This window comes from Numida meleagris, chromosome 8, assembly GCF_002078875.1.
Source record: "Numida meleagris isolate 19003 breed g44 Domestic line chromosome 8, NumMel1.0, whole genome shotgun sequence".
NCBI lineage: Eukaryota > Metazoa > Chordata > Aves > Galliformes > Numididae > Numida > Numida meleagris.
In genome coordinates this window covers 1,631,406-1,652,758 of record NC_034416.1, presented here as the reverse complement: position 1 = coordinate 1,652,758, position 21,353 = coordinate 1,631,406, and the positions used below count along the sequence as shown (strand labels likewise).

General features: G+C 60.8%; 3 protein-coding genes across 5 annotated transcripts; 2 read left to right on the top strand and 1 right to left on the bottom strand.

Annotated features, from left to right (window-relative positions):
• Window positions 51-5,493, top strand: XPNPEP2 (X-prolyl aminopeptidase 2). Its single transcript, XM_021406333.1, is given in 22 exon segments — window positions 51-1,405; window positions 1,407-1,488; window positions 1,568-1,641; window positions 1,735-1,845; window positions 1,914-1,977; window positions 2,077-2,181; window positions 2,256-2,342; window positions 2,420-2,566; window positions 2,637-2,738; window positions 2,823-2,904; window positions 3,144-3,339; window positions 3,421-3,510; window positions 3,589-3,698; window positions 3,797-3,874; window positions 3,959-4,030; window positions 4,107-4,167; window positions 4,250-4,319; window positions 4,404-4,508; window positions 4,594-4,653; window positions 4,814-4,890; window positions 5,050-5,148; window positions 5,237-5,493. Coding segments are annotated over 22 exon segments (2,409 nt in total). The 5' UTR covers window positions 51-1,078; the 3' UTR covers window positions 5,447-5,493.
• SASH3 (SAM and SH3 domain containing 3) lies at window positions 5,628-10,279 on the top strand. 3 transcript variants are annotated; one of them, XM_021406330.1, is made up of 8 exons: window positions 5,628-6,047; window positions 7,140-7,235; window positions 7,381-7,536; window positions 7,608-7,746; window positions 7,819-7,961; window positions 8,186-8,392; window positions 8,520-8,670; window positions 8,771-10,279. In XM_021406330.1, exons 1-8 carry the CDS (start codon window positions 5,994-5,996, stop codon window positions 8,959-8,961), a joined length of 1,137 nt encoding a protein of 378 aa, XP_021262005.1. In that variant the 5' UTR covers window positions 5,628-5,993; the 3' UTR covers window positions 8,962-10,279. The 3 variants fall into 3 exon arrangements, with proteins under 3 accessions (XP_021262005.1, XP_021262007.1, XP_021262004.1); XM_021406332.1 differs by having other exon boundaries at window positions 7,605-7,746; window positions 8,774-10,279; XM_021406329.1 differs by having other exon boundaries at window positions 5,633-6,047; window positions 7,605-7,746.
• On the bottom strand, window positions 11,116-21,353 carry ZDHHC9 (zinc finger DHHC-type containing 9). The gene is made up of 9 exons (XM_021406328.1): window positions 21,115-21,353; window positions 15,444-15,604; window positions 14,714-14,872; window positions 13,624-13,761; window positions 13,439-13,487; window positions 13,039-13,141; window positions 12,776-12,879; window positions 12,096-12,261; window positions 11,116-11,795 (listed from the first exon to the last, which is right to left on the bottom strand). Exons 1-9 carry the CDS (start codon window positions 21,279-21,281, stop codon window positions 11,691-11,693), a joined length of 1,152 nt encoding a protein of 383 aa, XP_021262003.1. The 5' UTR covers window positions 21,282-21,353; the 3' UTR covers window positions 11,116-11,690.

Sequence of the window (21,353 nt, the reverse complement as noted above, 5' to 3'; positions counted from 1 at the left end):
GGGCTCCCAGGGGCTCCCTCCCTCCCTCCCACCCCACGTCCTGTTTGCTCGGGCGCATCACCCCGGCCTGAGTCACCCCGCGGCCCCGCAGGTGGCGGAAGGCTAACAATAGCCCACAAAGGGAGGATGTCTCCCCCAAGCCTTCCTCCGGGCCCGCCGTCGAGGAAAGCTCCCGGGGGGGGCCGGGCCGGGCCCCACCGGACGCACAGTGGATGGGCTTCGTCCGGTCGAGGCCGCTCTGCTCAGCGCAGCCCCCGGTGAGCGGGTCGGGGTCCCTGGGGACGGCAGGAGGAAGAGGAGGAGGATGCGCGGCATCGTTAGCACGTTTTGTTAATTAGCAGGACGGAAGCGAAGCGATGCCTGATGGTCACCACGGCAACCGCATGGCGCATCCTCGAGCAACTTTGGTCGCCGTGACGATCGCAGCGGCTTCATGTCATCGTGTCCCTCCCCAGCCCAGCCCTCTCCGGGGGCTCCCGCACACCCCCTCCGCGTGGGGCGACCCAGGCGAGGGGCTCGGGGTGACGGCGGCCTGGCCGGGAGCATCAGTGACACGAACGCGCCCGGCCTCGGCTCGGTGCCGTTCACGGGGACGGGGCGGTGGCGATGCCACCCGCTCCCGCCGTCGCCTCCCGCCTCCTCCGGGCCCCGCGCTGCGGTCGTGGTGCCACCTCGTGGCCGACGGCTCCGCGGTGACGCTGCGGGACGGTCCCCGCGGGTGGCATCGCTGAGCGGCGCGGTACGTCGACGGCGAGCCCCGTTCCTCAAGCGGCTCCTCGTTTATTTACTGTAGGACCTACCCCGCGTCCCGCAGCTGCGTCCCGCCGCTCTTCTCCCCCGGGTGGGGCCGCACCTCCCCCGAAGGTCCCCGGCACCCACCGCAACCGCGCTGCACGGGGCCCGTCCTACGGGGATGTCCCCGTAGCGGGAGGACTCGTCCCTTCGCTGCAGGTGACCTCGGGAGCCGAGCTCGGCCCCTTCCCCATCGCGGGGCTGGAGGACCCCGGCTCTGTGCCCTCACCCCGTGCTGCTCGTTGTCATTTCCCTCCAGGCCGATGGCGCGGGCAGGGGGAGCGGGATGCCACCACGACCCGTCCCCGCACGCCGGCCCCAACCCGGGGAGCACTGCTGGGAGAGGGCTCCCGGGGTCGCGGGGCGGCGCGGCACCCCCAGGTTCGTGCAAGCGGGGACGTGCCAGGCTGAGCTGGCACGGCCGCGTTTCTGCCTCCAGGAGATCTTTGGACTTTGTGCTGGTTCAGCTGTTTGCTGTTATCTGGTTATCTATAAAGCAGAAGGGTTCGGTGAAGAGGACAACGACCCCCAGTATCTGCCCGGGGCCTTGGCATCCCTCCACCCTGGGGGCAAAGGCGCAGGAGGAGGGCCCTGTCACTCCCCAGCGCCGCCAAAACGTCCCCTCCATGTCCCGCGGCGTGGGGACAGCCATGCCGCCCTCCCGCTGGACCGCAGCCTGGCTGCTCCTGCTGCAGGGTAGGGGGCACACGTCGCCACGGGCCGGGCTGGGGCTGAGCAGGAGCCCGAGCTCCCGCTGATGCTCTGAACCCCCCAGGTTGCTCCATGGGATGCTCGCAGCCCGCCGCCTCCCCCAGGACCGACATCCGGGACTGCTCCGTGGACCCACCGGTGAGCCCCCCCGCATGCTGCCCACACCCACCCCGGGGTGCCCCAGCGGCCCCCTACCCAGCCCCACGCCTCTCTGTCCCTTTGTGCCACCAGTACCTGCCCCCCACGGTCACCAACACCTCGGCGCGGCTCGCCGCTCTGCGGGACACCATGCGTGCCCATAACGTCCACGCCTACATCGTGCCCTCCACGGATGCCCACATGGTGAGGTGCCATCCCCACGCGCCGTGCCAGCGCTCCGACCGCCCCTCACTGCTCCATCCCGTCCCCAGAGCGAGTACATCTCCGAGCGGGACGCCCGCCTGGGCTGGATCACCGGTTTCACTGGCTCCGCAGGTGGGAGCATCCCTGCTGGGCTCCGTGCCCATCCCCGGGGGGGGCTGCTGGGGAGTGGGACTGGGGGAGAGGTGATGCCTGAGACCCGCTGCCCCCCAGGCACCGGCGTGGTGACGCAGGACAGGGCGGCTCTGTGGACTGACAGCCGCTACTGGACGCAGGCAGAGCGGCAGCTGGACTGCAACTGGGAGCTGCAGCGGACCAGTCAGTGCGGGTGGGGTGGGGGGGGTGAGGGGGTGCCCATTGCCAGACCCCCACCACGCAGCTCTGCCTTGCAGCCTGGATTGAGTCCATCGGGACGTGGATCATGGAGGTGGTCCCTGCGGGGGGGAACGTCAGCCTGGACCCCTTCCTCTTCTCCATCGGTAGGGTGGGCTGGCACGGGGGGGGGGGGACACTTCCCCATAGGGTGGTCGCTGGGTGATGGCCGTTCTCCCTCCAGACACGTGGCACAGCTACAGGCAGGCCCTGCAGGGCTCCAGCATCAACCTCCTGCCCATGGAGACCAACCTCGTGGACCAAGTGTGGGGCAACCAGAGACCCCCCCCACCTTCCAGCAGCATCTACAGCCTCCCAGAGGAATTCACAGGTACACCCCCCGCCCACTCCGCCTGGCTGGGGGAGGGCCGTGTGCTGAGCCCCCCACCCCCCCACCCCAGGGAGCAGCTGGCAGGAGAAGGTGTCCGGGATCCGGCAGCAGATGGAGGAGCACACGCAGAGACCCACGGCCCTGCTGCTCTCAGGGCTGGAGGAGACAGCCTGTGAGTAGCACACCGGGCTGTGGCAGTGCCCCGGGGGCGGCGGGGGAGTGGGTGGGCACGGCTCTGCTGTCTCATCCCTGGCAGGGCTCTTCAACCTCCGCGGAGACGACATCCCCTACAACCCCGTCTTCTACTCCTACACGCTCCTGACCACCACCAACATCAGGTGGGCAGCAGCTTCCATGGGGCTCAGCCTCAGCCCTCCCCCCCTACCCTGTGAGACCCCCCCGCTTCCACTTGTTCCCAGCGCACCCACCATGTCCCACGATGCCCACCCCACTGCAGCCCTCCTCCAAGTCCTACATCTTTCCCAGAACAGCTCCCATCCCTCCCAGTAAAACCCAGGGGTCCGGCCTCCCCTCTCCCCCTCCAAGCCCCAGCCCCTTCTCTGTGCCCCCTGCCCAGCCTGTTCGTGGACACGGTGCGCCTGACGGCGGAGGCTCAGCGGTCATTGCGCTCCGGCTGCCCGGGGCCGCTCTGCGTGGAGCTGTGGGACTACGGGCAGGTGAGCGCCCACCTCCACCGCTATGCTCAGGGCAACGTCACCATCTGGCTGGGCACCGAGTACACCACCTACGGCCTCTACAGCATCATCCCCCAGGTGAGGTCGTGGTGGACCCCACAGGGTCCCGCTGGGAGCAGGGGATGGGATGGCCGTGTGCCACCGTTGTCACCTGCGCAGGAGAAGCTGCTGGAGGACAGCTACTCCCCGGTGATGCTCGCCAAGGCCGTGAAGAACGCCAAGGAGCAGGAGCTGCTGAGGGCGGCTCATGTAAGGCCGTCCCCATCCCCTCGGCCAGCAGCACGGGGGGTACGGTGACACCCCCTGGTACCACGAGGCTGCTCTCAGGTTCGGGACGCGGTGGCTGTCATCCAGTACCTGCTGTGGCTGGAGAAGATGGTGCCGCAGGGGCAGGTGGATGAGTTTTCGGGTGCCCGCCACATCGATGCCCTCCGCTGGTCAGTGCCTCCCAGGGGGGAGCAACCAGCACGGGGCAGCAGGGACCCCCCAGCATCCCCCCCCACACACCCCCACACACACGCTCGCTCCCTTCCAGGGTGCAGCAGCACAGCCGTGGGCCCAGCTTCGAGTCCATCTCTGCCAGCGGGCTCAACGCGGCGCTCGCACATTACAGGTGTGGGGATGGGGAGGGGGATGCGCGGTGTGGGGGCACTGTGGCCAGGCTTTCACCGCCCCCCCCTTTCCCCTCCCCCCCCAGCCCAGCCAACGGCAGCAGCCGGCAGCTGTCAGTGGATGAGATGTACCTGGCGGACACCGGCGGGCAGTATCTGTGCGTAGCGCTCCCTGTCCCCACTGTGCCCGGGGTGCAGTGGGGTGACGGGGCCCCGCTCGCATCCCCTTTGCAGGGACGGCACCACGGACATCACACGCACCGTGCACTGGGGCACGCCGACCCCGCTGCAGAAGGTGCCGGCACTGTGGGGTGGTCCCAGCACCGGGACTGGGGGAATGTCCCACACCACCACGCTCAGCTCCCGTCCCCTCTTAGGAAGCCTACACCCGCGTGCTGATGGGCAACATCGACCTCTCCCGCCTCATCTTCCCACCCAACACAGCTGGTGAGTGCGGAGCCCAGCACGGTGGGAGCAGGGTAGGGGTCCCCACCGCCGCTCCTGACCCTGTTCCACCTCCTCGTCCCCCAGGGAGAACAGTGGAGGCCTTCGCCCGCCGGGCGCTCTGGGACGTGGGGCTCAACTATGGCCATGGAACCGGGCACGGCATCGGCAACTTCCTCTCGGTGCACGAATGTAGGTGCTGGGGGTGGGACAGGGGATAGGATGGGGGGGCACGCACCGTCCCCGTGAGCCATAACCTACCCCGTGTCCCCCACAGGGCCGGTGGGCTTCCAGTCCAACAACGTGCCGCTGGCAGCGGGCATGTTCACGTCCATCGGTGCGTGCGCCCGCCCGGCTCCTGCTGCCTTGGGGTTGTGGGGATGGCCGTGGGGCAGTGCCAAGGGAGCAGGTCCCCGGCTTTCTGCCCAGGGCTCTCCAGGAGTGGGACGGGGTGGGGGTGCTGCTGGGGCTCAGGATGTGCTGGGTACTATCCCCAGAGCCCGGCTACTACCGGGACGGTGAGTTCGGCATCCGCATTGAGGACACCGTGCTGGTGGTGGAGGCTCAGACCAAGGTACCTCTGTCCCTGCACACCCGCAGCATGGAGCTGCCCCCCCCCTTCCAGGGCTCTGTGTGGGGCTGGGGGGCTCGGGCACAGCGAGGGGCTGGCAGTGCCACGGGGGCTGCGCCGGGCTGGGTGTGGTGCACTCACCTCGCATCCTCCCCCTGACAGCACCCGACGGGGGAGAAGCCCTTCCTGACCTTCGAGGTGGTGTCCCTGGTGCCCTACGACCGCAACCTCATCGACGTCAGCCTCCTGTCGCAGGAGCAGGTATGGGAGCTGGGACACACAGAGCCAAGGTGGGTGCACGGGGCTGGGGTGGGGATGGGCACGCAGACGGAGAGGTGTCTGCCTGCAGATCCAGTACCTGAATGCCTACTACGAGACCATCCGAGCACGCGTGGGGCCGGAGCTGCAGCGGCAGCAGCTGGAGGAGGAGTACAGCTGGCTGCAGCGCAACACAGAGCCCTTCCTGCTGAGCAGTGCCCCTGCTGCCACGACTGCCGCGCTGGGCACGCTGGCCGTCACCTCCCTCATCTCCGTGCTGCTGGCCGAGCTGCAGGCCTGACCCCGCCACCAACAGCCGGGGACGTTTCTTCTCCCTGCTGCTCACTTCCTCATTATGTCCTTTTTTTTTTTTTTTTTAAATATTTGTGCTTTGCAATTAAACGGCGTCAACGCTGGGCGTGTGCGTCAGTGTGCTGCGGCTGTGCCCATCCCGCCAGGGCTGGCTGAGTGACTGCAACCCAACCCTGACCCCAACACAACCCCAACCCTGCGCCCCACGCAGGGGTTGGCCAAGTGCACGGCAATGGGATGCGGGGGGCAGGATGGGCACCTCTCCCTCTGCCTGGGGACACGCGGAGCCCAGCAGCACAGTGGAGATGGGTGTGAGGGCATGACGCCGGCACCGCTCCGGGGTGCTGGGCAGGGCGGCCGCTTCGAGGAGGGCTTCCTTCCTCCTGGCCCAGGCTGCGCACCCTGAAGCCGTGCGGCTCAGAGCTCTCATGTGACCACGGGCTTCCTGTGCGCTTCCCAGCGGCGGTGCCGACGCTTCGGTTCGTGCCCTGCCAGGCGCTGCCCCAGCGCTGCGCCGTGCCCCGGCACCCAGCACCATGCTGCGCCGCAAGTCCTCCAACGCCAGCGAGAAGGAGCCGGGCCACAGGAAGGTGAGCACTGGGGATCGCCTAGGGATGGCCATCCTCTGCTGGTGGGACTTAGGGCTGGGAGCACCAGGAGATGCAGTCTGTGTGTCCGGGAGGATGAGGCAGAGCGGGACCGAGGTGGCACTGCCAGCAGCCACCAACAACACCATGGCCCCGTGAGCACACGGCTCTGGCCGGGAGCTGGTGGGATGTGTGGCCACCGCCACCGGTGCCTGCTCCCAGTGCAGGGCAGCAGCAGGACCGCATCCTCGGGGCGCGGCAACGATGTGGGGTTGGGGATGCTCAGACCCCTAAGTGACCGTGGACGCCCGTGGGAGCCATGGGGCCGTGCTGGGGGGCAGCAGCTCCCCCTCCCCACTGCTCTCTGCAGTGTGGGCGGCCGCTGCCGTTTCCTGCTGGGGCGATGGCGGTGCCGCGCGGGCTGCCAGGCACAGCTCCCAGCAAGGTGTCTGCGGTCGAGGCAGCGTGAGGTTGCAGCCCCATCACGTGCATCCGCTGCTTCCTCCGGCAGCTCTGCACCGGCACCGAGCCCTCCGCCTGCAGTAGGGCCCTGCAGCAGCAGAACCATTGCTCTTTGCCTGTCCCCATTGCAGGAAGGTCCCCAGCACAGAGGAGTGGGGTCACGGCGCTGAGAAGCTCCCGGCTGCTGGGGGAATGGGTGTGCAGCATCCTCATAGAGCAGGGCTGTTCCAGAGAGCCCCGCTGGGCATCCCCACTGCTCTCACTTCCCTCTCGCTGCCTGGCTGCAGTGCTGCCAAGGGTGCAGGGCCCCCCCGAGCTCGTGGTTTGCCAATGCTGTGCCAGTGCTGTTGCAATACTGGCTCCTCCCCAGCGCAGGGCCGGGTGTGCAGCAAGGCCGTGGTGCCAGCTGCAGCACTGGGAGCTGCCGTCACACAGGGATGCAGAGGAGACACAGAGAGCTCAAAGTGCAGGAGCAGGGAGAAAATAAAAGGGGTGCCCAGTGGAACTGGCAAAAAAGGAGAACCGGGTGGGGAAGTTGTAAGGCCATGGTTGAGGGTAGTGCTGCTGCACTGGGGCTGAGGGGAGAGCCTCCCCAGCAGCACGAAGAGCCCTCACCCCTCCCTATGCCCCCAGCTCTCCCTGCAGCGCTCCAGCAGCTTCAAGGACTTCGCCAAGTCCAAAGTCAGCTCCCCGGTGGCGAGCGAGAAGGAGTTCAACCTGGAGGAGAACGTGAGCACCCATCCCCACCCGCAGCCCTTCTCCCAGTCCCCGAGCCCCCCAGCAGCCCACGCACCACTGGGCTCCCAGGGCCCGGCTGTGCCCCGGTCTGGAACTTTGGGAGCTCCCCGTGCCCTCCCCTCTCTGCCCCCCGCAGATCCCCGAGGATGAGCCCAGCAGCGCGGGCCCCGAGGAGGCGGCGCGGGGCAGTGGCAGCGGGATGAAGCTGAGCAAGAAGTGGCGGGCGGTCATCTCCCGCACCATGAACCGCAAGATGGGCCGCATGGCCGTGCGGGCGCTGGCCGAGGGGAAGGTGAGCACGGGGCCCAGGGTTGTGGGGCAGCCGTCCCCGCTTCCCAGCACCGAGCCCGCTCCCCACAGCAGGCGGAGGTGGAGGAAGAGGGGTGTCCATCCCCTCTGCCCTCAGCCGGAGGGGAGGAGCCGAGCCACGAGAAGATGCCGCTGGCCTACTTGGAGATGGAGGAGGATGCACACCCGTCCTTCAGCCGCCAGCTGTCCAGCGGTGAGTGCAGCCACAGCCCCGAGCACGGACCCGAGGCCGGTGCTGGTGCTGAGCCCTCCTGCCCCCTCGCAGGCAGTGAGGGGCTCAGCCCCAGCCAGGACAGCCCACAGCTAGAAGGCAGCAGCCCAGCCTACACCGGGCCTTTCTGCGGCAGAGCCCGCGTGCACACCGACTTCACGCCAAGCCCCTACGACAAGGACTCGCTGAAGCTGCGGGTGAGGGGCAGGGGGTGTCCGGGGATGTCCCTGAGGGAGGCGGGCGTGGGGGTGGGAGGCTCAGGTTGGATATCAGGCTGCCCAGGGAGCGGTGGGCTCACCGTCCCCGAGGCGTTCCAGCTTGCGGGGCCGTGGTGATGGGCATGGTGGGGTGGGCTGGGGTTGGGCTGGGGGATCTGAGAGGGCTTTTCCAACCTGAATGATGCTGTGATCCCTCGGATCAGAAAGGGGACATCATTGGCATCATCGAGAAGCCGCCCGTGGGCACCTGGACGGGGCTGCTCAACAACAAGGTGGGCTCCTTCAAGTTCATCTACGTGGACGTCATCCCCGAGGAGACAGCCCCCACCCGCAAGAGCCGGGGCCAGGGCAAGAGCAAGCGGCTCAAGCCCAAGACCCTCCACGAGCTGCTGGAGCGCATCAACCTGCAGGTGAGGGCCGGGGGGGACAGGGACCGCAGCGGGACAGGGGTAGAGCCCACCTGGCCCAGGAGGACAGCAGGGGCACACACGGGCTGGAGCAGGGCTGGGTTCTCCATGGTGCCGCTCGCTGCCCCAGGAACACACCTCCACGCTGCTGCTGAACGGCTACCAGACCCTGGAGGACTTCAAGGAGCTGCGGGAGACCCACCTCAACGAGCTGAACATCACCGACCCCCAGCACCGCGCCAAGCTGCTCACGGCCGCCGAGCTCCTCCTGGATTATGACAGTAAGGGCCGGGCAGGGGGGCAGGGGACGTCCCACGCTGGCCCCAGCCCCGGTGGCAGGGAGCAAGCCGGGGGCCTGATGGTTTGTCCCGTGTTCCCCAGCAGCGAGCAGCGAGGCGGAGGAAGGGGACGGCTCCGCAGAGCAGCATTCGCCCTCGGAGCCCAAGGGGGACATTCCCCGGGACTCGGGCTGCTTCGAGGGATCCGAGACCCTGGATAGCAGCCGCGAGGAGGTCGAGCTGCCGAGCCCCGAGGGGCAGCTGCAGGCTCTGTCCATGGCAGAGTCCTCCTGAGCCCCCACGGTGCTTTACGGGCTCTGGTGTGGCAGTGGACAGGGGGGAGAACTCAGTGGGGAGCGGGCGAATGCCAGGGACGAGGCCCCACGGCAGGACTCTGCGCTGCAGGCAGGTCGGCCCCCCAGGCGTGCTGCCCCAGGATGTTCTGTGCTGCCTCGCACCACCATCCCCTGCAGCAGGTGCCCCAGGCACCGTGGGACAGCCCCAGCGATGCTGCAGGTCTGCTTGCCTGGGCTGGGCTGCCCCTATCGGGCCTGCCCCATTTCATCCACAGCTTCAGGAGCATCTCTGGGAACCCTCATCTGCCAGGCTAAGCAAATGACAGTGCACAGGAGCCTGCATCCTTGCAGGGAGAGCATAGACAGAGCAAGCCCGGCGCTGAGCAAATCATGCAAGCAAGCAGAGGCATCCAGGCAACATCTCCACCAGCAAGGAGGACTTTGCCTTCCCCAATCACCATCCTCACACAGCCAAAGCAGAGGGGGGAAGATGTGCTGGAGGTACAGCCGAGCCCTGAGAGCAGCCCAGCAGAGCACCAGCAGGCAGCTGGGGGAGAACCCCCATGTTCCAGAGGGGCTGTGGGAGGAAGGGGGATGACCTGTGCAGGTCCAGGCTTTCCCTACAGCCCTGTGGGACCAGACAGGCTGGTTCCTCCCAGCACCAGCTGCCCTAAGCATCCTCGGGAAGGGGCAGGGCAGCTGCAGCACCATCAGGGCCAGGAGGTGGGCAGGAGTGTGTACCACCTGCAACCAAACCCTGGGCTTAAGAGGACTGCAGCACTCAGACAGCCCAGGCCCTCACAGCTGCACTCAACCACCTCCAACTCCCACCCTGTAGTCTTGGACCTCTGAGCCTCGAGTTTGTTCCTTTACTTGATCCCAATAAAAGCGTGCTCTGGCCTTCAGCCTGCTTCCTACCTGCCCCAAAAGCTTGGGGAGGGAGCTGGGGATGGAGCAATTTATCCTCCCAGGACTGGCCCGTGCTGCACTTGATGGCCATGTTCTGGGGAACAGCAGGACACAGGTAAGATAAGGGCTGGCTGCAGCACTGCATGGATGTGTGAGGTGCACAGGGGACAAGGAAGGAAGCAGCTCACTTAGGGAAGCACAGACAAAGAGAGGCAGAGGCGATAGCTCAGCCATTTTCCAAAGCAATTAAGTTTCCTTTGTTGTTTAAAAAAAAAAAAAAAAAAAAGAAGAAGAAGAAGAAGAAAAAACAACCCTCACCCTACCCCCACTTCCTTCACAAGAACCTGAACAGAGCAGACAGGAACCACAGGTGCAGGCAGCATCCGTGACAGCCCAGCAGGCAGCACTTGACACACTGCGTTAGAAAATAGATTAGTACACCCCCCAAAATACACTTTTTTTTTTTCGCAATGACTTTGAGATTTGGCCAGTAGAGCATTGGTGCAGGCAGGAGAGGTGTGCAAGGGCAGTGGAACCGCTCCAGATAGGCAGGGAGGGACCTCAGAGCTCCTTCCAGGCAGCTGCAGGGACCAGGCTGCCCTCCTCTCCATCCCACATCGCTACTGGAAGCAGCACGATGCAGGAGGGCGGCAAGGAGGGATGCGCTGCAGCACCGAGCACACCCAGATGGGAGGGATGGCGAGCTGCTGGGACACAAAGCCATCTTCCATCCAGCTCCAGCCTCTGCAGGGCCCCGGAGAGGGAGAGCTGCGATGGGAAATGAGTCTCAGGGCCTCCAGCACCTCTCCTCCTTCCTCGTGCAGCGGGGACAGCGTGGGCAGCCAGCAAAGCCCAGAGGAGGGGGAAGGCTCTGAAAGCCGGTCGAGGATGGCTGAGAAATGCGGGGGGGAGGGGGGGGGGATGCACGGGGACACGACAACACCACACAGAATCGGGGCTGAGGTTGCACAGAGCAGTGGTTGAGCGGCGTGCCCCAGCCCAGCGGGGAAGGGCACAGGCACCCAGCAGCACCTTCAGCCCCGGCACGAGGCCGGGAGGCAGCTGGGCACGCTGTGCACGCAGAGATGAGCGGCAGGAAGGCGGGCTGCCCTGCTCCTTTTCCCCTCCCCGGCACACGTGAGCTGCAGGGAAGGATGCCAAGGAGGCCCACGCCACCGCCGCTCTCACACCTGCTGAGTCGCGTGAGGAGGGAGCAGGGGAAGGAAGCGACTTGAGAAACCACTGCCAGCAGAACACCTTCCCAGTTGTTTGGGCCCTTTTGGCACCACAATGTCTCCTGCCAACCCCTGCCACGTTCACCAATAAAACAATGCCACAGATTAGAGGAAGGAGGGAGGAGGGGAGAGAGGACGTTACTGCCATCAATCGCTTTCCCTTTCCCATCAGGATTCCTCAGCAGCGGGGCGCAGGCCGGCCCTAACGTCGCATCCAAGCTGCGTGACCCCAAGTCATCCGGTCGGTCAGGGCCAGAAGCAGGGGCAGCTCAGACCACCGAGCCAGTATTTAGCATTGAAGACAACCTGCAGAGCAAGAGTTCCTGCCTCGGCCTGCAGGGAGACCAGCCCCAGTGGTGGGGAGTGCCCCTCAGTGATCATGGTGGGCCGCTCGCGCTCGTTATCCTTGGCCACCACGCAAGGCCAGCACCAGCCCGCACCGCCTGCGCATCGAGATGAATAATGACTAAAGCAAAATGGCCGTGAGGAATCATTTGCCTGCCATCCAGCCCATCTCCTCCTCTCCTCAATCACTTCCAGCTTTGATTTGACAAAACAAGAAAGTTCTCCCTTTCAAGCAAGGCTAGTGCTCTGCTTGCCCAGCATCCTGGGATAGGACCGGGAGCTCCCCAGTTGTTAGCTGCTTCTCCTCTGGCTTCTCAGCGTTGCTCAGGGATGGCACAGGGACCTGGAGAGAGAAGACAGCAGTGAATTGCATGAACACACCTCCATACAGAGCACGTCTGTGCACAGAGATGCAGCCCCGCTGCCCTGCAGCCCCTGACTCCAGCCCTGGTGGGCACAGCTCTCAGCTGTGCTTGGGAAAAGGGGAAACGAGGGTCCACCAAACAGGCAGAACATCAGCTTCACAAAGATCTGGAGCACTGGATTGCTCCAGCAGGAGCAGTCTGGACTGTTTCTGCTAGAGAAATAAGCAGCTCCCACCCAAGCAGGAGTAGGCCCAGCCCTTACAGAAGGGATCACTCACGGCACTCTGGTGAGGAAGGCTGCCATCCTGCTGAGTGCTGCTCTCTTCTGCTTGCCCACCAGGGCCCTGAGCAGCAGTGGGCTCTTGAGCACTGGGCCCCCGTGTGCATGTCTCCTCCTGAGCTGCATTCTCCTCTTGCTGCAAAATGCCCCGTCTGTCCAAGACGCTGCCAGAACAGAATCACACTGTTAAGAGACCTGCACCTCACCTGCATCAGTTTTTCTTTGTAGCAGGAAAATTGCTGATGGAAGACAAAAGTCAAGGCAAGAGGCTCCCCGACTCCAAAACAGGCTATGCACAGCCCCAGCCTATTTTACCGTGTCAACATTTCTGCTAGGAAAACCAATCCCACTGGAGAGCAGCCCAGTTCAGAGTGGGAATCCACCGAAACAAGTGCCCTGGAAACAGCCTCCTCTCCATATGCTGGCCCAGAGAGGGGAATTCACCCCTCCCCTGCTTCCCAAACACACAGCTCGGGAACACATCACTGGAAACATGCAAAGAAGGCAACACAAGACCTTCCTCCTTGGAGCATCTGGCTGTAGCCCAAAGGAACTCCAGAAGCCCTCAGCACAGAGCACTTGCAGAAAGGCAGCCAGGTCTTGCACCCAAGCAAGGAGAACTCCTCGGAGCCCCAGGATCTGGAGCAACAACAGCAAGGTTGTCCCTCAAGAACGTACCTGGGAGGCAGAGGCCCACAGAGCACCTCACAGCAGTTCTTCACCATGTTGCCATGGCTGTAGGGATTCTGCACACGGTTCTTCCCAGTCCAGGAACCCTTGATCTGCAACAGACAGGACACAAGCTCAGGTCTGCTCCATCCACACCTGTCTCCAGCTGCAGCATGAGCAGGGCAACTCAGCAAGGAGGATGCAATGGTTGACATGCAGAGGAAGCAAAGAGAAACAGGGGTGACTCAGGGGAACAGAAAGACACTACTTACGTCTTCGTTGGTTGTCTGATTCAGTGCCACCAGGAAGGTGTGGAACCCAGTTAACCCCACCACCGACCACAGGGTAAAGAAACAGATGAGCACCTCCAGTACAGTGAGAACAGTTAAGGACTGGGAATCAGGCAGACAGTCAAGCCCCAGCTGAGTCATTACACCCAGGCACACTGGTCCAGTTTCTTTTCTTTACACAGGCACAGTTTTCTGTTTTTTACCCCTCCCAAAAGCCAATAAAATTGCTTGTTACCTTGTAAATCAAGGAGGAATGGGGGGATGCCCTGAAAAACTCCTTAGAGAAGCCTAGGCATCAGGACTTCAATCCCCTCCACAATGCAGCTCACACTCCCCCACCAGCTTAGGAGAAACCAACCCCTCTGCACTGTGGGAAGGATATGTCCCTGGGGTTTCCTTCAACGTGCTCAGGAACCCAATCTTCAGAGATTCTGGCAATATAAAGAAAGAGGTATTTGGTCTCTGGGACATCACACCGAGTCCAGCTCCCTCTCACAGTCTGCCAGTTCTGGGTTCACAACACCACCAGCATCTTCCCTCACCCTCAGCCAGCCCAGCCAGACTCACTCAGTGCTACGTAGACTATGTCGAAGGTGAAGATGTAGATGGTGAGGAGTGACAGCGAGAGGATGAAGAGGTAGAAATAGCGGTAGTTCCTCTTCCCCACGCAGTTGCCCACCCAGGGACAGTGATGGTCGAAGCGCTCTGTGAAAGCAAAGATGGAAATCAGTGCTGCTCTAACACAGTGCTGTCTGCCTCCAGGTGCTTATTTCTGTGCCCTCAACTCAAAAGTGTACACGGCTGACAAGGATTCCTTGGGCTAACAAGGCAAACCCCCTGCTAACTCAAGGCTCTGTATCATGCCCCCTTCCAGAGGGAGCAGTGGAGGCCAGGTAAAAGTGAGTGTGAAACTTTTACTGAGTCAGTTTGCACATTAAGGTAGAATCCAAGAGCTTAGCCCCATGCATGTCTTCTCTCCCAGAAACCTGAGGTATAATAGCTTTTACTAAAGCAGCACACAGTTTGGCTGAGGGTTTAGGGGTTCAGCAGTTCTCATCTAACCCACATGCTGATTTACTCCTACTGGGATCATTACAAGAGGGTTCAAGATACTGCACAAATACTCAAAGGGCTGTATCAGAGACAGATTCAAAAGAAGGGGGAATATTAGCTAATTATGGCATGTAAGAGGACTAAGAGAGCTGCTGTGGCAGTAGAAAGTGGACAAGACAAGAAAAGGGCACTCATTGAAACAGCACAGTCTCCAAGCCAGTGCAATTAGTTGTTTTCACAGAAGTTGCAGCTCTCCATTGGAATCCTCTGGCCCAGCAGTTCAGTGAAACTCAAAAATGGATTGTGTGTTTACATGGATAACTTAGACTTATATAAGAGTAGTTATTGCCAAAGAGACGCTGGCAAAGACAAACCATCTGGCTTCAGGTTTCTGAGCAAATCTCAAGCTCCTCGGGCTTAAGATGAGGCAGACTGTCCCCATCTGTTCAGACAACACCATGCTGGACTTCCTCCATCGCTGCTGGAAGCATGTGCAGCGTGAGACAGGATGCAGAGTGATTGAGTGCAGATCTTCACCTGCTCCCTTCCAAAGGCTCTCACCTAGCACCCGGATGCAGGAGCAGCCACAGCCTCTTGTACTCACCCACACAGTTGTCACAGATGCTGCAGTGAGAGGCACGGGGTGGACGGAAGATCTTACATGTGTAGCAGTACTTCAGCTTCACTATCTGGTTGTTGATCTGGAAGTTTTTAATCCGTGGGGGCGGGCGCTGACCCTGCGGCACGGTCCCATTGGTGGCCTCTGAGAATGAGAACCAAGCAGAGATCAGGCCCACTGCTATGACATGACAAGACTAGAGCAACAAACTCTCCTCCTTGCTTTTTCTACCTGCTGGCTCAGAACCTGCTGGGTCTAGAGCCAGTGGATATAGCTCTGCTCACACACCCCATAGCCAACCTGGCAGCTTGGAGCTGGGAGAAGAGATGCCAGAGCTTTCATGAGTGTATGGGGAAGGTAAAAAAATAAAATAAAATACATAAATTACTGAGCAGACCTTCATCTGCCAAATTTCCTTTTTACTTGGAGAATTACAAGTCCTGCATCAAGCTTCCTGCACCCCTTACCAAGAGCAAACTGAGCTTATGTACACAGCTACAGAGAGAGAAAACTGTGTGAAAAGGTTGCCAGAATGGAACATTGCACCCCATCTCTCTGAGACTCAGCCAAGGAGAATTAGCTCGCAGGTTGTAAGATGCCCAGTCTGGGACTTCTGGAGGCCCAACAGGGAACAAAGCTCTGCAGAGAACTTAAACTATGCCAGAAACACCAAAGCTTTTCCAGCCATCACCAGCTGAGCTGGCGCAGCACTCACCAATCTCCATCTCAATGAAGGCTGCTTCATCAGGCAGGGCTCTTGGGATCACCCCAGGATCACTGAAGCTCGTCCGCAGGAGCGTGGCCATGGCAAACAGAAAGAGAACCGCTGCAAACACGGGGATGGCTGGAGAGAGCTGGACTGCCAGGTACCGACACCTGCAAAAGAGGGCAGGAAGCAATGAACTGGATCACAGCAAGGTCTTGTCCAGGCCAGGACCTAAAATCCTGGCACGTCATCGAAATGCAGACACTTCTGAAGCTGTTCAGCACTTCCTTCTGAGCCCACCGCCAAAGAGGCAACATTGCTGGGGCAGCTCTAACAGCCAGCTACAACCAGAGGAGCACCGTGCATTTAACCAGCCAGAACACAGCATACTGTGACAACAGAAACAATCTGCCACCTCGATGGATCCTGCCTAGAGGACATCCATGGCAGCCGCTGCCAAGAGGGCATACCTTACAGGAGAAGCACCCAAAGCCTTCTCTGAAAGCCCACAGGCACTGACATGCACTGGAGCAATAGGAATCTCCGGCTGCCCCGTACACAGGCAGCTTCCAGCACCACTTTCCAGGGATTAACTGTGCCCTTTCCTTCTCAGGGATGGATTCACATGCAAGTGCAATGTCCCTGTGCAGCAAGACGCCTGGCTTCCCTTGACTCTTCCGAGGCAAGGGACTCAAAAGAAGTTCCATATGAAGTACAAAGACTCTCCCATGTGCGCTCCTGAGAGAGGAAACACAGCCTGAGGTTTGTTTGCTTTACACACACAGAAAGGTCCAAGCAGAAATCTGTGTTGGTAATCCTGTTGATCGAGGCAGTGCAAAAGCACAAAGGAAAATAATCTCATTACGCCTCACGATTCTTCTGGACACCTGTAAATGTCGCCACGTGTGATTCAGCGCAGGCCACACAGAAGGCGTGTACTCAAGCCATAGTTTAGAGGGGCATCAGGCTGATAGAACCATCTTTTTACCTTGGTTCCTTCAGAAAAGCCTGCTCACGTTGGGGTGAAGTTCTGCTTCCATTGCAGCAACAAATTCTGCAAACTCACCCTCCACTGCAGGAAAGCTCAACAGATTTCCACGTGCTGCTGCTTGACTCTGGTGACTGTCCCCTGTGTGCAGCAAAGTACAGACAGACCACACACCACGGCGTGCCTTGGCCGCAGCGACATGTAGGGCCCGTCCCCTAAACCAACATCGTTAATTTTAGACGCTACCAACTCTGCAGTTACTCAAAACAGCACAACCCTTGGAGTGAAGCGCTCCTGCTTTGCAAAGCCGGAGCCAGCAGTGGGAGGGCTGGGCTTACCGCCTCAATGCAGCCCGAGATAACTGTGCCTTCCCTTTCTAAGGACAAAGTCTAGAGAGAGAGAGAGCTGCAAGTCAACTGGCAATTAAACAGCAACCTTGGGTCCCATGCTGGGAAGGAATACGGTTTACTCCTGCAAAGGCTGCACGCGGTCTGTCCCAAAGGGCTGCAGCGTGACCCTTGTCCAGCTGACAGGACAGCTTTTATAGCCGCTGGAACAACAGGAACACGTTGCAGGCTTTGGAAAAGGATTCATGAACGGCATTAAAGCTGAGCTGAAACAGTGCCAGAGCTCCCAGCCTCAGCCACACACCGACACCTTCACAAGTTTCTTCAGCGCGCTGTCAGCACAGAGATTTACTACCTGCAAGCATGTGATGTGTGCCGGGTGTGCTCCTCAGGCACAGAATGAAGCTTTACAGCAGCACGGTCCTGTGCACAAGCACCAGCATGGATACGATACCAGCGTGCTGCCTGCTGACCGCCTCCTGGGCACCTCTGCAAGGAAAGCAGCAGCGTGGGGAGGCAGAGCAGAGCCTGCACCATGCTGCCACCGCACCACGTGGCACGGGAACGGGGAGAAGGCGGTGATTTTAGGAGATGGGAAACGAGTGCAGGACCGTCCTCTCCACTGCAGCAAGGGAAACAACACCGTGTAGAGCAGGCCGGGTCCTGGCTCAGTATGGACAAGGAGGCAGCCAGGTACTCCCTGTGCTGGGAGCCTTCAGTTTACACTTTGCAGCGTGATTAAGCTCGGTAATTCATTTACACCGCTAAGTAACAGACGTTTTAAAGATCTTTTGTTTGGGAAAGCTGAGCGCCAACAGAGACATACTGTTGGGATGTCAGGATATGGCTCCTCCTCCCCTCCCAGAGCAGTATCTGTGTTCTGGAGCATTTTGTCATCTAATATCAGACAATAACAGCACTATTACGATGCGTCATGGGAGGGGGGTGAGAAAGACTGAAACAAAGAGACCATTAGAAAGGGGAGGGGGGAGCGGCCAGAAGCAACAGATGGAGGTGCTGCAAGTTTAAGGCTTGCTGTCCCGGTGACACGGAGGCCACTTGGGAAGCCGTGCTGCGGCCAGCACGTCCAGCACAGCCTAGAGGAATGGGAAAACCTGAGCACCGTCTGCACTACAGTGCATCGGGCTGGGGGTCGTTCACCAGGCTCAGGCACAACCGGAGCTGCCAGCAGAAACCATCCCCATCAGTCAGCAGGGACAGCAAAACCACACGCTACAGCCCCAGCTGGAGGGCAGTCACACTTGCGAGCACAAGCTGGGTGCTCCCAAGCTGCCCAAACCCACGTCAGCAGGAAGGCAGCAGCATGGTCTGCGTGGGGAACGCTGGTGGAGCTGAGGAGTAACCTGCAAAGCGCAAGAGAAAGGGCACGTAATGCAGAAACACGGGGGCAGCTCCTCGCAGACACACGTCCTCACGAGCAGCACGAGCTGAGCTCTGCGTGCCATCAAGTTTGCCTGCACAGAGAGCATGGCAACACTAACAAGCACTGATGGGCTCCTGTGCAGCTTCGGACAACGCCTGGCAAGCACCTGAGCAGAGAGGAAAGCCATCTCAGCTGCACCTCCAAACAGGGCAACATCCTGAATGTCTGGGGTTTATGGAAGAAAAATAAGCAGAAAGCAAAGTCACACAAAGGGTCAGCCCGGGCTTCTCAGCTTATCAAAAAACAAAGACATTTTAATCTCTACATAGCTAAGAATGTAGAAAAAACCATAAAGATAAACGAGCTCGGTTATCAGAAAAGCAAACAGCAGCCCCTTCCCACAGCCAGGAGCCTGGCATGGCGGGCGCTATCTTGCTGTAACATTTACAAACGTTGAGTGCTTGTGCCAAAAAGCTGAAGACAAAAAGAGAAGGGGGTGCCTGTCTCTTCAGGACAGCCCTTGCAAGGGCACCAGCAAACCACAAAGAGAAACCCGTGCAGCCAGAGGGGACGCTCCATCCCCTCCTGTCCTTCCCCAAACCATTTCAGCAGGGCTTCACCTGCGCTTCCCATCGTGTCCAACCCCTTGGGCACAGCTGGACACCGAGCGCCCTCGCACAGCAGCTTGCACACCCAATAAATGCCTCGAATAACACCAAGGGGACATGAAACACAATTTTATGCGACACGTTATGGCCGTGGAGCAGACTCAATGAAACGCAAGGACCGACCCCACGGGGACCGGTTCAGCCTGGGAGCAGCAAGAGCCGCGCTCTGCCCTTGGGCTCGGTGCCCAGCGCTCCTGCAGAGCCCAGTGCCTCTGCTCCATCGAGCTGGAGGGGCTGGCCTCCAGGTACAGCAGCCGGATCCGTCCTCCAGGCCACCTCCTCTCCCCTCCAACGGGATTCCAGTCCGCAGCTTTGAGGTCAAGAGAAGAAAAACATCGCAACGCCCGCTCGCTGGCTCCGTTGAAGCGGAGATGCGGCAGATCGGGGGGGAAAAAAAAAACAACAAAAAAAAAAACCACCAGCAGCAGCCAAAGCAGAAAGGCTGTCATTTGGTGGCTGGGGAGGACTCCTTCTGCGAGCAGCTTATCTCGTGACGCGCGATGCCAGTCACCAACGGATCGACACCACGGCGTTTGTAATCGGAGCCGGCGCGGCGCGGCGGCGGGGTCGGAGCTGCGGCGCGGTGTGTCGGTGCTGGCTGGCTGCAGGCACCCCCGGCCTCGCTCAGCCAAGGTGTGACTGCGCAAGTGATTCAGCTGAATGGAACAAGCACTCCGAAGGGGCACCCTGCAGTCAGCACACAAGGACTGGAAGGACTCCTCCACCCAGCAAGGCTGCTTCTCTTCGCGACCAAACCCCACCGACCCCAAGTGGTCCATCGTAGAACAAACTTCACGGGGGGAAACGGGGAATTTCAGTACAAATGCCAAAGAATCAGCCACGAGCCGAAAGGTAACACACCCAGCAAACTGATAGATGAAAGCCAAGGCCCTCCGGCTAAAGCACCCTAATGCACACAGACAACACAAAGGGTAACCAGGGCTCCAGCACCAGACTGACAGCCTTTGCAGCACGGTTAGCGAAACAGAAACGCTGTGGAATGTTTCTGGTTTGGAAGACAACATTTCACTCCTCTCCCAAATACAAAAAGCCACCGACAATTTCGTAACAAAACCACCTCGCTCAAGCAGAGAGCGTTAAGGCATCATGCTTTGAGATCGTCACATCAGTGTTTTGGGTTTCTCCAACCTCTCCCTCACCCACAGAACCCTGCGCTGTTCTGCTCCCGGCTGCACTGCTGTCACTGCCAGCACACGCAGGGCTGGGGACACAGGGCACGGCCGTGCTACTCCACGAGCTGCAGCAGAGGACAGACTGGGGACAGGCTCTGCAGGGAGCAGGAGCAATTACCCCTCCCACTAAGTGTTTTTGGAGTAGTAACACTTAGTAATTGTTCCTGCAAGGCAGGAAGTCTGAGCCCCATTTTTCAGATAGGACATCATCAGGAAGCAGTGTCATTGCTTACCTATAACACTGAGTCAGGAATCATTTCAGGAGCCCAGCACCTTGTGTTACAGCTGTATGATGCTCGCTCCAAAGCCAAGCAGCGACTAAGCAGAAACGTAAAGCTGGTACCCAGCTGGGGCCTGACACTGGGCACTACCCGCTGGGCTGGGATGCAGCAGGGTCTTCGTGGGGCTTTCCAGAAAGCCCTTCCAAGGCCTAATACAGAGGGCAGTGCTGGGCCAGAGGAACTGAGGCCGTTTCCCTGGGCTGGGGCAGATGCCCAGGAGGCCAGCATCTAGGCTTCTGATCTGGGAGAACAACCAGAGGAACAAACAGGTTCCTCTGTTTGCCTCGCTGCCTTGAACGGCTTTTGTGTTATTCAGCACCAGGACTTCACCCCTCTGAGACAAACAAAAACACACCGGCGGAGGCCGGAGAAGGAAAGTTTTGATGTTGTTGAAGCTGACATCTCCTGATCAGGCCAAAGAGCTGTCCTGCCCCCTCACACAACACCAGCACTCAGCCAAACACGGTCTAATTTTGGGGGAGATGAGCGTACAGCTAGGCTGTCCTCCCATGGGAGGGCTGCAGGGAGGGGGGAGGCCCTGTCCCTTGGGCAGAGCCCACCCATAAGGGTTGCAGGGCCTCACCACACGCTGCCAGCAGCTCTGGGGCGGTGGGATGGGCACTGACCCCTCTCCCTCTGTTGTCAGACTGCGTTGATGCCTCGCCGGGCTCCATCCTCTCCCACTGGGCCAAGGCCAAGGGCCCATCGTGGCGATGGGAGGAAAGGCACAAAGCCCCGTCAGGGCTCCTCCTGCCCCCCAGGCACAGCAGAGCGGTCTCAGGAGACCCCCACCCAGCTCCCCCCGCCCCGGGCACTCACTCGAAGGCGAAGAAGAGAGCGCAGGTGCCGAGGATGAGGAAGAGCGTCAGGTAGAAGATGCCCTTCTGCCGGGCCATCATGATGCGGCCATCGCAGCAGAAGGTGTTCCTGCCCGGCAGCTTCTCCCATTTCCGTACCACCTTCTTCCTCGCCACCATCACCGACATGGCGGGGCCGTCACTGGGGCCGCCGCTCGGCCGGGCGCTGCCGCTCCGCCGCCCCCGGCATCCTCGGGCCCG

What these genes read in the sequence shown, in the direction of transcription:
- SASH3 (XM_021406329.1), top strand. Translation starts at nt 5,994, where the DNA reads ATGCTGCGCCGCAAGTCCTCCAACGCCAGCGAGAAGGAGCCGGGCCAC. An exon ending in AGGAGCCGGGCCACAGGAAG is followed by an intron (nt 6,048 to 7,139) that starts GTGAGCACTGGG and finishes CTATGCCCCCAG; the next exon opens with CTCTCCCTGCAGCGCTCCAG. An exon ending in CAGCCGCCAGCTGTCCAGCG is followed by an intron (nt 7,747 to 7,818) that starts GTGAGTGCAGCC and finishes GCCCCCTCGCAG; the next exon opens with GCAGTGAGGGGCTCAGCCCC.
- ZDHHC9 (XM_021406328.1), bottom strand. Translation starts at nt 21,281, where the DNA reads ATGTCGGTGATGGTGGCGAGGAAGAAGGTGGTACGGAAATGGGAGAAG. An exon ending in CTTCATTGAGATGGAGATTG is followed by an intron (nt 14,873 to 15,443) that starts GTGAGTGCTGCG and finishes TCTCATTCTCAG; the next exon opens with AGGCCACCAATGGGACCGTG. An exon ending in TTGAAGGAAACCCCAGGGAC is followed by an intron (nt 13,142 to 13,438) that starts ATATCCTTCCCA and finishes AACTGTTCTCAC; the next exon opens with TGTACTGGAGGTGCTCATCT.